This window comes from Bos mutus, chromosome 14 (assembly GCF_027580195.1).
Source record: "Bos mutus isolate GX-2022 chromosome 14, NWIPB_WYAK_1.1, whole genome shotgun sequence".
NCBI lineage: Eukaryota > Metazoa > Chordata > Mammalia > Artiodactyla > Bovidae > Bos > Bos mutus.
Window position 1 is genome coordinate 17,950,068 of NC_091630.1, and position 13,917 is coordinate 17,963,984.

Sequence of the window (13,917 nt, forward strand, 5' to 3'; positions counted from 1 at the left end):
TTGACCAATAGGATTACTTCTAACAAATGTATCATTCCACAGCCTTCTAAATAAGCATCCCTAAGTAAAAACTGGTTCCTGCAAGAGGTTTACACAGTCTTTGGAAAAAAGACCAAAAAAACCTGACCTTAAAAAGCAGTACTAATAAGTAAATATCACTAAAAAGAATGAATGTTTTCTCAGATTCCTTTTTATGAAGAAAAATATTATCAAATGACTCGAGATCCTGGACTCTTATTTACAGCTCAAAATAAGGGGTCAGATCAGATCAGATCAGATCAGTCACTCAGTCATGTCCTACTCTTTGCGACCCCATGAATTGCAGCACGCCAGGCCTCCCTGTCCATCACCAACTCCCGGAGTTCACAGAGACAAAAAGAACAAATAATCCTGCCAGAGGACAGCAGTCCGATCTATTTGGCATCTCTACAGAGTATAGGTATTACTAAAAAACAGAACTTAATATCACCATGAAAGTTGCTTGTGAGATATAGGAACTTCAGAAAATAGCTCAGTATCTTTGTTCTTGTGATTTCCAAGGGCTAAAACTAATAAAGTACATTCCCCCCTGTTTCAAGACAGATTCAAAACAGCCTCAAAAGTGTACAGGCAGTCTCTAAAGTAAAATACCTGACTTAAAAACAGTTTTACAGATGAAGCAAAACAACATAATCTATCATTATCATGTGGTTATTTTGAAGGCTGTAAAGTACAATGAATCTTGTGGGATGTTTTAAACAGTGAGAAAGCTGGGGTGGGGAGACAGGCAAAGCAGGCATGAACAAGGAACATTTCTATATTCTAGTCAGAATCCTGTTTTCCAGAACGGACTGTATGTTTCAAGGAATGGGCCTCTACACTTCCCGAGCAGTCCATACAAGCAGAGATGGCAGTTTCCCAAGGCACCTTTCATTATTCTCCAGTATTCCTTGCCACTCCCATCCCTAGAAAACTTAGCACTGAAGCAGAAAAAAGCCAAAGCTAAAAACTGATGGAACAGATTTGCAAAAGCACGCAGCTGAGTCTTCCAGAAAATTCCGCATCCTCAAGCACTAATGTTCAATTACAGTGATCATATCATCCTACTAACTTCTGGCTCAATTTTTTCTGTTTTACTATTTTGTGTCACATTTTCTATTTGTTATTGTAAAAAAAAAAAAAGCTCACTTTTAAGTACTTTATCAATTTTATAGGTTTTCCTGGGATGGTTTGTATCCCTAAACACCACAGAGAACATGATTTCAATGGAAAACTAATGCATCAACTTGCAACCATTTGAGGACACATTTGAAAAAAGGGGACTTGTTACTGCACCTAAGACTGAACAATGAGGTAAATAATCTCTCCTCTATAAATTATTTGTAGGTATGTACAGTACAACAGTCTCTCTTCCCCTTCTACTTCAAAGTATCTGAATAGTTTTGTTTTTAGCAAAACCTTGCTTTGGACAACTCTATAAAAAAATTAAAATCTGTTATTATGTTTGGGACTTTAACAATTAAGTTTAGTTACTTAAAACCTTCTGAAATAAACATTTGGTCTGTAAATATCTCTGTTTGGCCTCAGTTTCAAGCTAATTAAAAAATAACATGTACTATTATTTCTGACTATAAATGTTGAACATTAAAAAAAAAAAAAATCTGGTTGTTCTATGAAAGAGGATCAGCCTTGTCTTGAGTTTTGTTCCAAAAGTCAGAACTAGAATCAAATGAAACAATTTAAAGGAAAATGGATTCTGACTCAACGTAAGAATTTTCAGTACAGCTCCCTGACAGCACGATGGGCTGTTGGTGTTTTCCCCACTACTGAGGTGCCCAAATGGCTAGCTTGAAATTTATCAGGGATCGTACATAAAGAATTTGGGCATCTGGGTTTAAATCCTAGGTCTGCTTCTTCCTGTGTAACTTAAGATAAATTACATAAATTTTTCAAAACTTCAATATTCTAACATAAATTGAGGTCAAAATGAGTCAAAGTATATAAAACATCTACCACACAGTTAAAACTCAACAAATGTTAGTTCCCTTTTTAAAAATTCCTGTACTTTGTTCTGCTTGGTGCAGGGTTGGGATTAGATAATTTCTGAAGTTAGTTCTCAATTCTGAGATTCTACTAATTTAGGGAGCAGAAGACTTCTTAACCACTTCATACATTATCCTTTTAACCTTTCAATAAAAAATCATTTGCTTAGCTAATGAAGTATAATTCATTACTCAGGACAGTGGCAAATACTGGGCATTCAGACTTTCACAAAATGATTGTAATCTACAAAACTACGTATTTAGTAATAGCAATAAGAAAAAAAACTTTGAAGTTGGAAATAACTCAGGAATGGATTATTCTTTTGCCTTGAAGGCACAGATTATCTATTAACTTCATAGACCTGAGTGTACAAGGACACACGGATAAGAAAAATGTCAGATGAGTAGACTTTAAAATTTTATGTGAAGTTTATAATGCAAATGTGCTGAAGTGTTCAGATTCAGATAATTTTCAAGTAAGTCTACTTTCATGCAGACATACAAGCTTGTCAAACACTGAAAATGTATTATCTTATGAAAAAATAGTAATTATTTGATATTTAAGATGCTAAAAATGACCTTTCAAAACAAACAAAAAACAAAACAAACACAAAGCAAAACCATTAATCTTAAATCTAAAGATTAAAAATGAGATAATGAATTAACAAGGAGTCAAACACTTTACCTTCCGGCCCACATACACAGGAATGCCAATGATCATGGCAGGGATAGCAATGCCAGCTATTAAGGCAATTCCTACCGGAGCACCAACAAGTGTGCCCAGCTGCCACAATATTTTCTTCTTTCGGCTCCAGGGTTTCTTCCCCCAAAAAGTACATCCTGATGGACTAAAGGAAAAAATTACAATGTAAAGTAACTGCTGCAAAACATCACAGTAACAACTGACTACAGTACATTCAGCAATGACTATAAAAATTCTCAAATTTAGGAATGAGGGGTTTTTCCCCTTTTTTTGAATTCTGGGTTTATTAAAAGCTAAAAAATCAAGGTAAGAACCACCATAAATTATATTAAATGGATACTAATAGCTGGGATTCAGGTTAAACATTCATTCCTTGTCTTCCATTGGCCTCAAAACCTTAGGTTTATCTTTGAAGAGTAAATCGATGCAAAATATGTTTGTTTTATCCCTGTATTAAGACACAAAATTATCTGAACATATCATAAACTCACTCTGTGACCTAAATGAGGAAATTTATATATGAGAAAATCAAATGGAAATATTTGTGACCTAGCTAATTAGATATTAAATGCTAACCTTCTAGTTTAACAGAAACAAAGCCAGGAATTTCCTGGAGACCCAATGGTTAGGACTTGGTGAGTTCACTGACCCAGGTTCAATTCCTGGTCGGGGAACTAGATTCCACAGGCTGTGTGGCATGGCCAAAACAAAACAAAACACAAAGCCAAACAAAAAAAAGAAAAAATAAATTTCCGTTTCCTATTTTTGACTAGCTATTAATCTCAAATGACTGGCGTAATAATTGGCTTCCTGTTCAATTTAAGTAGCTAGAATAAAATAGATCTCTTTAAGTAATACTAAGGATAATCCTTTTTCAAAAAAAAAAGTCCTTTTGTCTTATAATATAAAATTATATTTAAATATAAGTAGCCCCTTCTATAAGCTTACCTTAGATAATGTAAATCTGAGATTTCTTTCATACACAACCAACAAAACTCACAACCACAGACAGCACATGTCATGTGATTACAGCTCCCATCATTCATCTTTATTATATAAGCAGCACATCGTGGACATGGTTTTATATCATCAGCTATTAGGAAAACAGACACGTTTAGTATATAAAACGTCTAAAAATAACAATTTCTAGTAGATAACCAACTATAGCATTGCCAAAAAATCTTTATGTGTATAGTTTGTTAACTGATAGCTTTAGCCTGCTATTTTCAGTATATAAAGCACTTTTTTTCCCCCTCTCAAGAAAAGGAACACTTTTACATTAAATTTTCAAGTTGTAAACATTTTTCAAACAGCAGGAGAACAATGAGAACAAAGAATAGTAAAATAATAAAAAAAGAAATGAGAACCAAAGGCAGCTCTAGGCAAACTAAAACTCCAGTGGGAATTTCTTGCCTGGGAAATTCCATGGAAAGAGGAGCCTGGCTATGCGGTCACAGAGAGTCAGACATGACTGAGCAACTGAGCACACATGTAAGTAGCTAAAGGCTGTAACAGTAAGGCATGCCAGGATAGCTTTAGCTGATTCTACAGAGGACAGTTTAGGTATATTTGGCTCTTCCTGGAACTGCTTCTGAAACAATACCTACAAATTATTATTAATAATACCTTTGGAGTTCTACCCTAAAATCTTCAAGAAAGGAAATAAAACAAGTGAATCAGTGAACAAGCAAGAAAATCCATGTCCATTATATAAAATATCAAGTGTTGAATTTAAAGTTTATTTAATTTTAAATTCAACTTTAAATATTGAGCAACACTTCTTTTTCTAGTAGCATAAAATACATGACTCTTTTAAAATATGCTGCTGGTAGGAATATAAATTATTTTCTTAATAAATTTCTGTATTTTCCAAGTTTTTTCCTTTAATAATCAATGAAAACAGTAAATATTTTTCTAAAAATGACTGAAGTTTCAATAAAAAGTGAAAATTCTATGAATGTACGATGGTCAGACTTTTTCTAATTTTTGAGATTTATGATGTATGTTTGCTCATGTATAGATTTCCAGGCAACTTTAAATTTCTAGCCGAAGACAAAGTTTCTTAGTGTACTCCCCACCAAGGTATGATTTTTGAATCCCTGATCCTGGAATTGGTAATATCGAGAAATAAAAATTGTATTTTGTAATACATGTAAGTGAAAAGGATCCAAAAAATACTATTTAAAATCTGTAACTGTGTGATATTAGTAAAAAAGAAATAATCTCTAAGGAATATTAGTATTTAAAATAATTGCTAAGCTTTGCATAAAACACCTTTATTTTAAACAACAGTTTCGGACCATCTTCAGCTATCAGTCATATAAATCATCTGTGACACTTCTTTTTTCCTTTCTATTTTTGGACAATAAAATCTTTCCAACTCAATACCACTTTCTTCTACAGAAAAAAACGAGTGCTTCTGGGACAGAAATGCTAACACGTAAAACACAATTCAAAAGAGACCAGGGACTGAATATTTATTGCATTTTTGAATTAAAATAACAGGTGTTCTGTATGTGCCAAATATTTTACTAGAAGTTAGCTGTAAATACCTGCTGCTCCAGACTCTTGACTGTAACTAATGGATGAAGAACGTATAGTTCTCAGACGTAAACTCTGAGCCCTCTCCTGTCGAGCAGCATCACAGGTCTGATTGGGGTGCCAAATCTGCTTACAGTGGTAGCAAAACTCTGTTCCACAGCCTTCTCGCCCACAAGTTAATTTTGGACAGCTAGCACATCCAAACGCTATCACAGCATACCTGTTAAGAATAAGAAAAACGATTCAAAATGTAATGCAAAATAAGAGATGTTCATTAAGTAAAAAAATTATCCAATTTAAATGCTATTCTTGAAAAAGTTTTATATTTATGCATGAGCTAACAGTCATAAACTCATGAAACCTATCTTCCCATCAATATAAAAATGGGAAAAAATACACAGTTCACAAAAGACATAGAAATGGCTAAAAAATATTGCTCAAGTTTAACTTTCAACTTTTAACTAAGACACCAAACTGTATATATAGCCTATTCCTAATTTTATAAAAATTCTATTAAATTAGCATTGTTTGCACATAGAAAAGACTAAAAATACATCAAAAATCTCAACAGTAGCTTCCCTGGTATTAGGGTTTTTTCTTCTTTATATACTTATGAGGCCAATTCATACATTTTGTGCATTATCTTGTATTTACGCATAAATTCTCATATTTTTGTTTTTAAGATGCATGGCAGAAATAGTCTTTGGCACCAATTCCTTTCTCAATTCTCAATCAGGAAATGTGTGTTTCTTTTTTTTGCTGCAGATAAAAGACTGAGAACAGCAGATTTGTGACTAATATCTCTTCTCTGAGTTACAATTTTTGGCACTTTAAGAATTTCTGACTTAAATAAATTCTGGGCACTCTTTAGATATTTATCCCAGAGAAGTGTAAAGTTACATTTATACAAAAGCCTATACACAAATGTTTACAGCAGCTCTGTAAACTCCAAACTGTATAGCTCCAAACTGGAAACAGCCCAGATGTCTTCAACAGATGATGGTTCAACAATCTATGATACATATATATAATGGGATAGTACTCAAAAACAAAAGTGTTGATACACTTAACAACTTGGATCAATCTCTGGGGTATTATGTTGAATCTAAAAAGTCAATCTCAAAAACTTATATACTTATGATTTCATTTATAAAACATTTTTGAAAGGACAAAATTTTAGAAATGGAAAACAGATCTGTGGTGGCCAGAAGTTAGAAATGGGGTGGGGGCAAGGAGTGGGCAAAAGCAAGGTGGATGTATTTAAAAAGCAAGATCTTTCAATATGAGCAATCCTTTTGTGATGGAATTGTTCAATACTTTGACTATGGTGGTGGATACACAAACCTACAGGTGATATAATGATATATAACCAAATACATACACAAAAATGAGTACAAGTAAAACTAAGGAAATCTAGACAAGAAGAGTGTATCAATATTGATATCCTGGTCGTGATGTTGCTTTATAGCTTTGTAAAATTATACCACTGAGGAAAACTGTTCAAAGGATATACAGAATATCTCTGTATTATTTCTTACAACTACACATAAGTACAATCAATTATCTACAGACCTTTCAATTAAAAAGTGTAGAGTTTGTGGTTCTCTTTGAAAGAAAACAAGTCATCTATGCATAAGAGGCTTTTGTAAATAGCAAACATTTTTGCCTAGAAATTTAGGGGAGTTTTCAGGGCATCTCTTGTTACTGGCAATAAAATTTAAATACTAGCTATAACAGAGATTTTTGTTGAATTTCAAGATAATCTATTAAATTATGCCAAATATTAAGAGTAAGGAAGCTTCTCTAATTTTGGACCTCTTGCCCCCTTAGAATCTCACCTTTAAACTTAAATTTTATATATTAAATTCTAATTTATTTCTGATAGGCCATTTTCTAATTACCATCATCTATCATAAACATGTTCAAACATGAATGAATTAAGGCAGTTTAAATCAGCACAGGGTAATCTAGGAAAATTTTGTTTCCCTGAGCTCTAAGATTTCCCTGAGGACTTATTCATTGCAGTCTCAATAAAAAGAAAACAATTCTTCAAAGACTCTTTATTTTCTCCCAAGTTATAACTTTAATCAGTCTTTCTAACAGTAGTAATTTTGGTGAAAAGAAAATGGTATTCTCTTCTAAATCTCTTCTCTACCCTAATTCTTCTTAAAAAAAGAAGAGAAGAGGAGGGACAGAATGGGGAGACCTGTATGTGTATGGCACAATGGTAAGACCAACTATTTTTTAAAGTCAATCACAATTTACACAAGCAGAACAAAATTTTAGACTATCAGACTCCACTTCTGCCACTTATTACTTGAATTAAGGTTACACATAAACTGCCTACAACTAAGTTTTCCCAAACATCTAATGAAGTGAAATCACTCAGTCGTGTCCGACTCTTTGCGATCCCATGGACTATAGCCTACCAGATTCCTCCGTCCATGGGATTTTCCAGGCAAGAATACTGGAGTGGGTTGCCATTTCCTTCTCCAGGAGATCTTCCCAACCCAGGGATTGAACCCGGGTCTCCTGCATTGCAGGCAGACGTTTTAACGTCTGAGCCACCAGGGAAGTTCTTAAACATCTAGTAGGGATTCACTGAAGTTTGGCCTCCCTGGTGGCTAAATGGTAAAGAATCCGCCTGCAAATGCAGGAGACACCAGTTCGATCCTTGGGTTGGGAAGATTCCTCTAGAGAAGGATATGTCAACCCACACCAGTATTCTGGGAAATTCCCATGGACAGAGGAGCCTGGTGGGCTGTAGGCCATAGGGTCATAAAAGAGTCAGACACGACTTAGTGATTCAACAAACAGACGACAACAACAAAAGTCTGGCTTAGCCTCAGTATTCAGCCAAAAACAGCTTCAGCTTTGGCCTGACCTTTTAGGAGGCCAAATAAGCAAACGACTGCTTCAGTGACATTTCTAGTACCTCTGCATTTAGAGGATGAGATGGCTGGGGGGCATCACCGACTTGATGAACATAAGTTTGAGCAAGCTTCGGGAACTGGTGATGGACAGGGAAGCCTGGCATGCTGCAGTCCATGGGGTCACAGAGAGTCAGACAGGACTGAGCAACTGAACTGAATGACCACTATCATTTCTACATCAATATAAATAATGTATGTCATTTAAACATTAATATGTGAATATTCATTTTTAAATAAATGCTGAAAGCCTTTCTAAGACAACACAGTAGAAATCTAATTGCTTTAAATGATGAAATTTTACTGGACAACTTAAGTATATAAATGTACACTATGCGGCAAGAAGAAAATGTAAAATATTTAGTGATGATTGTGAAAGCCAAATTTAGATACAAACTTAAGAGCTTTCAAATTATTAAACAGGGAACAGATTTATAGGAAATATGAATGTCAAGATTGCTTTAACTAGATAAATTTAGGAAGAAAATATTCTTTCTGAGCAAACATATAAAACATATGAAGCAGTTTAGCAGAAATTGGGCTAAATCATAATTCTAACCTTTGTAGAGGCCATTCAGTATACCAGTATATCACTAAGCAGAACTTTTAAGAACTGACAATTTCTAACTAGTGATGTAGGCTATCTAGAGATAGCCTTTCAAGAAAAAGCCTTTTTTGGGAATTCTTCACATCATGATGAGGAGAATTAAAAGCAGAATGTCAATTTTGCCATTTCAAAATTTCACAAGTTCCAAAATCTAGCAAAATATCCATAAAAACATGCTATACCAAGGAAAGTGAGGACTCAAAAACATAGTTTCTTCTCAATAATCAAATTTCCAAACAGCTTTATAAATTCCTTTAAGATGAAAATTTCTTATAGTTTTGAGTCTAGAGACTTAAGTTTGTTGAAAATGACTGCTCATAGATAGTGCTTATCTATTTAGAACATTTAAAAATATGCAGTAATTATCAGGAGAAAACTAACAGCTGACATGTTAGAGTAATAATCAGTCCTAGCATTATGATGTCAAACATTTAATATCTGATTGCTAATTTAAAAAAATTATTTCTTAGAATTTTATATTTATTCTTGTATTCCAGAAGTTCATCCCTTTATTACACTTTGACTGAGACGAGCATTGATTAAACATCTGGCCACTTGACTTTTGTGAAAACGCAGGTTTTGATGTATTTCAAAAATTAGGACATAATAACAAGAAAGAGTTACGGTATTTATATAAAACAACGTGTGTGTGGAGGGAGGGAGGGTAAGAAAGAGAGAAGAGAGAGGTGGGGGGGAGGAAAAGAAAGGAATAGTCACAGCACATCATATGTACTCAAATGTTAGAATGAAAGTACATCAAACTTGTTTCATGATACTCTGCAGTATTCTTTTAAATAGAAAAGCTAAGATATTCCTAGTGCATAGCTAAACATTTAAGTCCCATTCAATCTAAACAAATTACAAAGAAAAACGGGATTACCTTTAATAATACTAACCAAATATTTTAATGACTGTGAATTCTGATAACCATAAAAGTTAGGGTATTTTGTCTAGAAAGTTTTTCTTATGCTAATAATTAGTGTTTACTATGTAAGTGTTCCATCTTCAAACATATTCAATCCTAATAGTAACTTAAGCACATTTTATCATTTTATTGTATAATATATCAAGGAATTAAATGTACCAAGCATTCACATATTTTGAAAACAGAATGATAGGACTCCTGAAGATGATTTTCATTGTGTGGGAGCCACGCTTTTTTTCCACTAGAAAATAACTCTCAAATTATAATGGAAGCAAATGGTAAAGTATTTGCTTTAAAGAAAATTTCCAATGCTCTAGTGCATTAGGTATTATTTGTGAAAATAACACGCTCCACAGTTCATAGAAATAACTGAATAATATTGGTTAACCAACTAAAAGATCTCTAGCTTAAACAGTACCCAAACCATGGTTCAGAAGACAGTTCTATCTCCTTTTATGATTCCTTATTTAACTCAAGTCTTAACTTTCCATCTCTATTTTTCAGCTAAAGGTCTCCAGTTACTTGAAATGCTTAAACCTTTCTACTTGGCAGGGGTGGAGGGATAGGAAGAAAGTGGGGAAGAGGGAAAGGAACTGAAACAGAAGAGTTTTTTCAGAAATATTTTCTATTTGTTGGATTACTAAAGGTGATGCATACTAAGAAAGAACTCAGTGGTAAGTTAGGACATATGGCACCCACTCCAGTACTCTTGCCTGGAAAATCCCATGGACGGAGGAGCCTGGTAGGCTGAAGTCCATGGGGTCGCGAAGAGTCGGACACGACTGAGCAACTTCACTTTCACTTTTCACTTTCATGCATTGGAGAAGGAAATGGCAACCCACTCCAGTGTTCTTGCCTGGAGAATCCCAGGGACGGGGGAGCCTGGTGGGCTGCCAACTATTGGACACGACTGAAGTGACTTAGCAGCAGTAGCAGCAGCAAGCAAAATTAAAGTCTTTTTTTTTTTTTACTATAGGATTTGCTAAGATAATTTTTTATTTTTTGTTATTTTAATTTTCACGTGTGTTGGATTCTGTCATGCAACAATGGAAATTAGCCATAATGATACATATACACCCTCTTTCTTAAGCCTCCCTACCTTACCTCCACCCCATCCTCTAGGTCATCACAGAGCAACCGACTGGGCTTCCAGTGTTATACAGCAATTTCTCCCCAACTATCCCCTTTACACACCATAGTGTATATGTGTTGATGCTACTAACATACCAATCGTGTACATAAATAGTAAATGTTATTTTGTTAATTTATTTGACCAAGACATCTATTTCCTGGGAGTGTTTGACAATACTAGAGGTTCCATAAAAAAGCACCGAGGAAGCAGGAATACCAACTGGGGTTGTATATTCCACCTAGAGCAAATTCTTTATGAAGGGAACAAGAACAAACTATACCTAACATGAAATGTAATCCTAAGAAAGATATAATAATCTTAATAAATGTTTTAATTAAAAAATGAGGGGAAAGAAATTTTTATCCAGGAGTCCAAGGTAAGCACAAAGCCTTAATTAACAAAATCTTTAAAGAACAAAAAAATATAATGAGAAACACTGAAATCAGTTGGTCCAGTTAAGGAGAAAAGTCAGGTTTTACATTCAAATCAAAAAGCTCATGATTCCACTAGCAAGAAGTTATTATTCCGTGGAAAAGGAATGACTTAATTTATGTATTTGAGAGACAGTCTAGACAAAGCGAGGCTCATTTCCTGGTTCCTCCTTTCAGGATCTGCTTTCCTAGATAGGATGCTTTCTGTTCTGCTTTCCTGTACAAGCTGCAGGGAAGGTCTACAGTTGTCGAGAACTGCCCAGACTATTTGCAGAAGTCTGTCTAATTTCAGGGTGGAGTGTTACCAAGCCATTTAGTATGCTTATCTAAAGCTAACTTCTTTAGCTGACTAATTAGTAAGAGAAAGTTGATATGTCTCCTGTGTCTTATATATCAACTCAGTTCTTGTTTCTAAGGCACATGTATTTGTTTCCTCAGGAGAAAATCAAAGTTGGATCTGTTCTCTGTTATAAAATTTCTAAAAGGTTAGCTTACAAAAGCATTTCCAGCATGTCGAAAGTTGGGCAAGTTATGGCTAAAACCCGAAGAGGATGGGAATGAGAGTCATACAGACAGCATAAAATTCTAAAAATACATATTCTTTAGTTCCTAAGCCTATGGTGCAATTCTTTTTTATCCATCATTAACAGTTTCTTCCACCAGAGTAAGTTAGTATTTAGAGCCATTTAAATGTCAGAAAATCCATTCAAAGCTTCACAAACCTGATTACAGTTGAGCACATTACTTTAAAATGGTTTATTAACTGTTCCTAAGATATACAATTTATATTAATGCATGTAGTCAGATTTGTTCACTCAATAACTCTTTTTATCGATCATAGGGTGAACCTGTGGTTATAAAGAAAAAATACTTTTATTTTTGTATTTGTCTTTCTGCTCACAAATATTAAACCACTTTTTATATTCTAGTATAATAAATGTTCCTGCATATTCAAAGCTTCCCAGTAAAGTCAGAAGCAGTCACAGGAGATGACATGGATAATGTGTGCTAATAGCAGGGTAGATTTAGCCAACTGAAACAAGTGATGACAGACACCAAAATGCCCATTTTTTTGCCATTTACCTAGACAATGTACAGTCTCCTAGGCAGAAGGTAATCGATATTTTTATCCAAGACAGATTTTATACTTCTCCTCCTACATGTCCCTCACCACAATCCTTTTCCTCAGCCATGGCCATGGCCAGATTTTTCTCTGAGCTTGTACAGACTGGCATCTTCAAGAAGCAGTCCAGCTAACTTTACCCTGATTAAATCACCACAGAGGTTTGGCCTCCCAGATCCCTTCTCAACAGAGGTTTTCAGAAATACATACTGTCCTTTAAACAAGCTTAATCTTCTCTGGCCCTCAGAAGAGTAGAAAGAATTTTAAGTCAGAAACCCTCAGAGATCTCAAACAGAAACCAGATCAGGTTTTCTTTTCACTCTGAGCTAAGAATTATTTCTCAGTCTGTTAAATAAATCACAGGGTGAAGTAAAATTGGTGTCAGATACAGAAAATGGTCATTTTGATAAGTATGAAATGCAAGAGAAAAGACAAAATTTTACATCTAGCATTTCTGGAAAGAGTCTTTTAAGTATAATGTATTGAATACAATGAAAGGGATTAAAATACTACATGCCTAAGCATGCCTGTAGTCCTAACATATACTATGGGTTAAGCATTGCTATGAATAACTGCCAACAGCCAGATATTTATCAGTATCCCTTGTGCCAGATTTCAGCTATAAATGTAGTTTAAATAAAAAAATTTCCCTCTGCAAATCCAAAGATTTTAGTAAGTTCCAAGAGGGAAGAGATTTTCACCTTTTGTTCATTATTAAAAATGCCCAGTTCCTGGCACATAGGTACATTAAATAGTTGAATAACTATCTGATTTAAAATAAAAATAAAAATAAAACTTCAGAAATGGAGATGAAGAATGATAAGTAAGAGTTATAAAAAGCTTACTGTGTGCTCGGGATTACTCTAGCAATAGTATTAAAACCCTTCTCAATTCTTAAAACAATGTGATATGAGATTCAAAATCAAGTCTGTCCACACTCATGCTAAGTACAACTATAACTTTTAACACTGCACGATCTCATGCAGTATTCCATGTTATCAAAGCATACATATAAATTTTGTCACAAGGTGACATTTTCCACATAACACAACCAGAAAATCTACAACATAATAAAGTATACAAAATATGCTCTCAACAATCTAGTGTATCAGCATAAATCAAAAACAAATGGAAATAATCTCTGTGGCATTTTCTTTGTCTTTTGTGGGTAAGACTGACAACCACCAAAACCAAAAATTAACTTATAGCCAAATTAATCAAGGCTAATTCTTGTTCAACCTGTATAACAAATCAAGTAGCTTTCATAATAAAACAATCTATTAAAGTGTTTCTATTAGTTTATATTAGTTTATATCTGAGTTAACATTCATGTCCTCTTCTCCAAAATACTTAAAATACTAAGCCATTTTACTTTTTACCAATGAAGTCTCAACAAGAAAATGTGCAAAATACTTAAAAGTATAAGATTATGAAAAAAATTTAAATTTATGGAGAAATGTCATACCTATCAAAGGATTTATAAAGAATAACAGAATGAATACCC

The 13,917-nt window shown here is 34.1% G+C and overlaps 1 protein-coding gene across 2 annotated transcripts in view; it reads right to left on the reverse strand.

The window, feature by feature from the left end:
* Nucleotides 1–13,917, reverse strand: part of RNF19A (ring finger protein 19A, RBR E3 ubiquitin protein ligase) — a 55,409-nt gene that overhangs the window by 10,845 nt on the left and 30,647 nt on the right. For both annotated transcript variants that reach the window (XM_070383048.1, XM_070383049.1), the window contains exons 3-5: nucleotides 5,277–5,485; nucleotides 3,673–3,817; nucleotides 2,707–2,869 (exon numbers count right to left, since the gene is read on the reverse strand). In XM_070383048.1, the coding sequence (XP_070239149.1) occupies nucleotides 2,707–2,869; nucleotides 3,673–3,817; nucleotides 5,277–5,485 (517 nt within the window). The remainder of the gene's footprint in view (nucleotides 1–2,706; nucleotides 2,870–3,672; nucleotides 3,818–5,276; nucleotides 5,486–13,917) is intronic.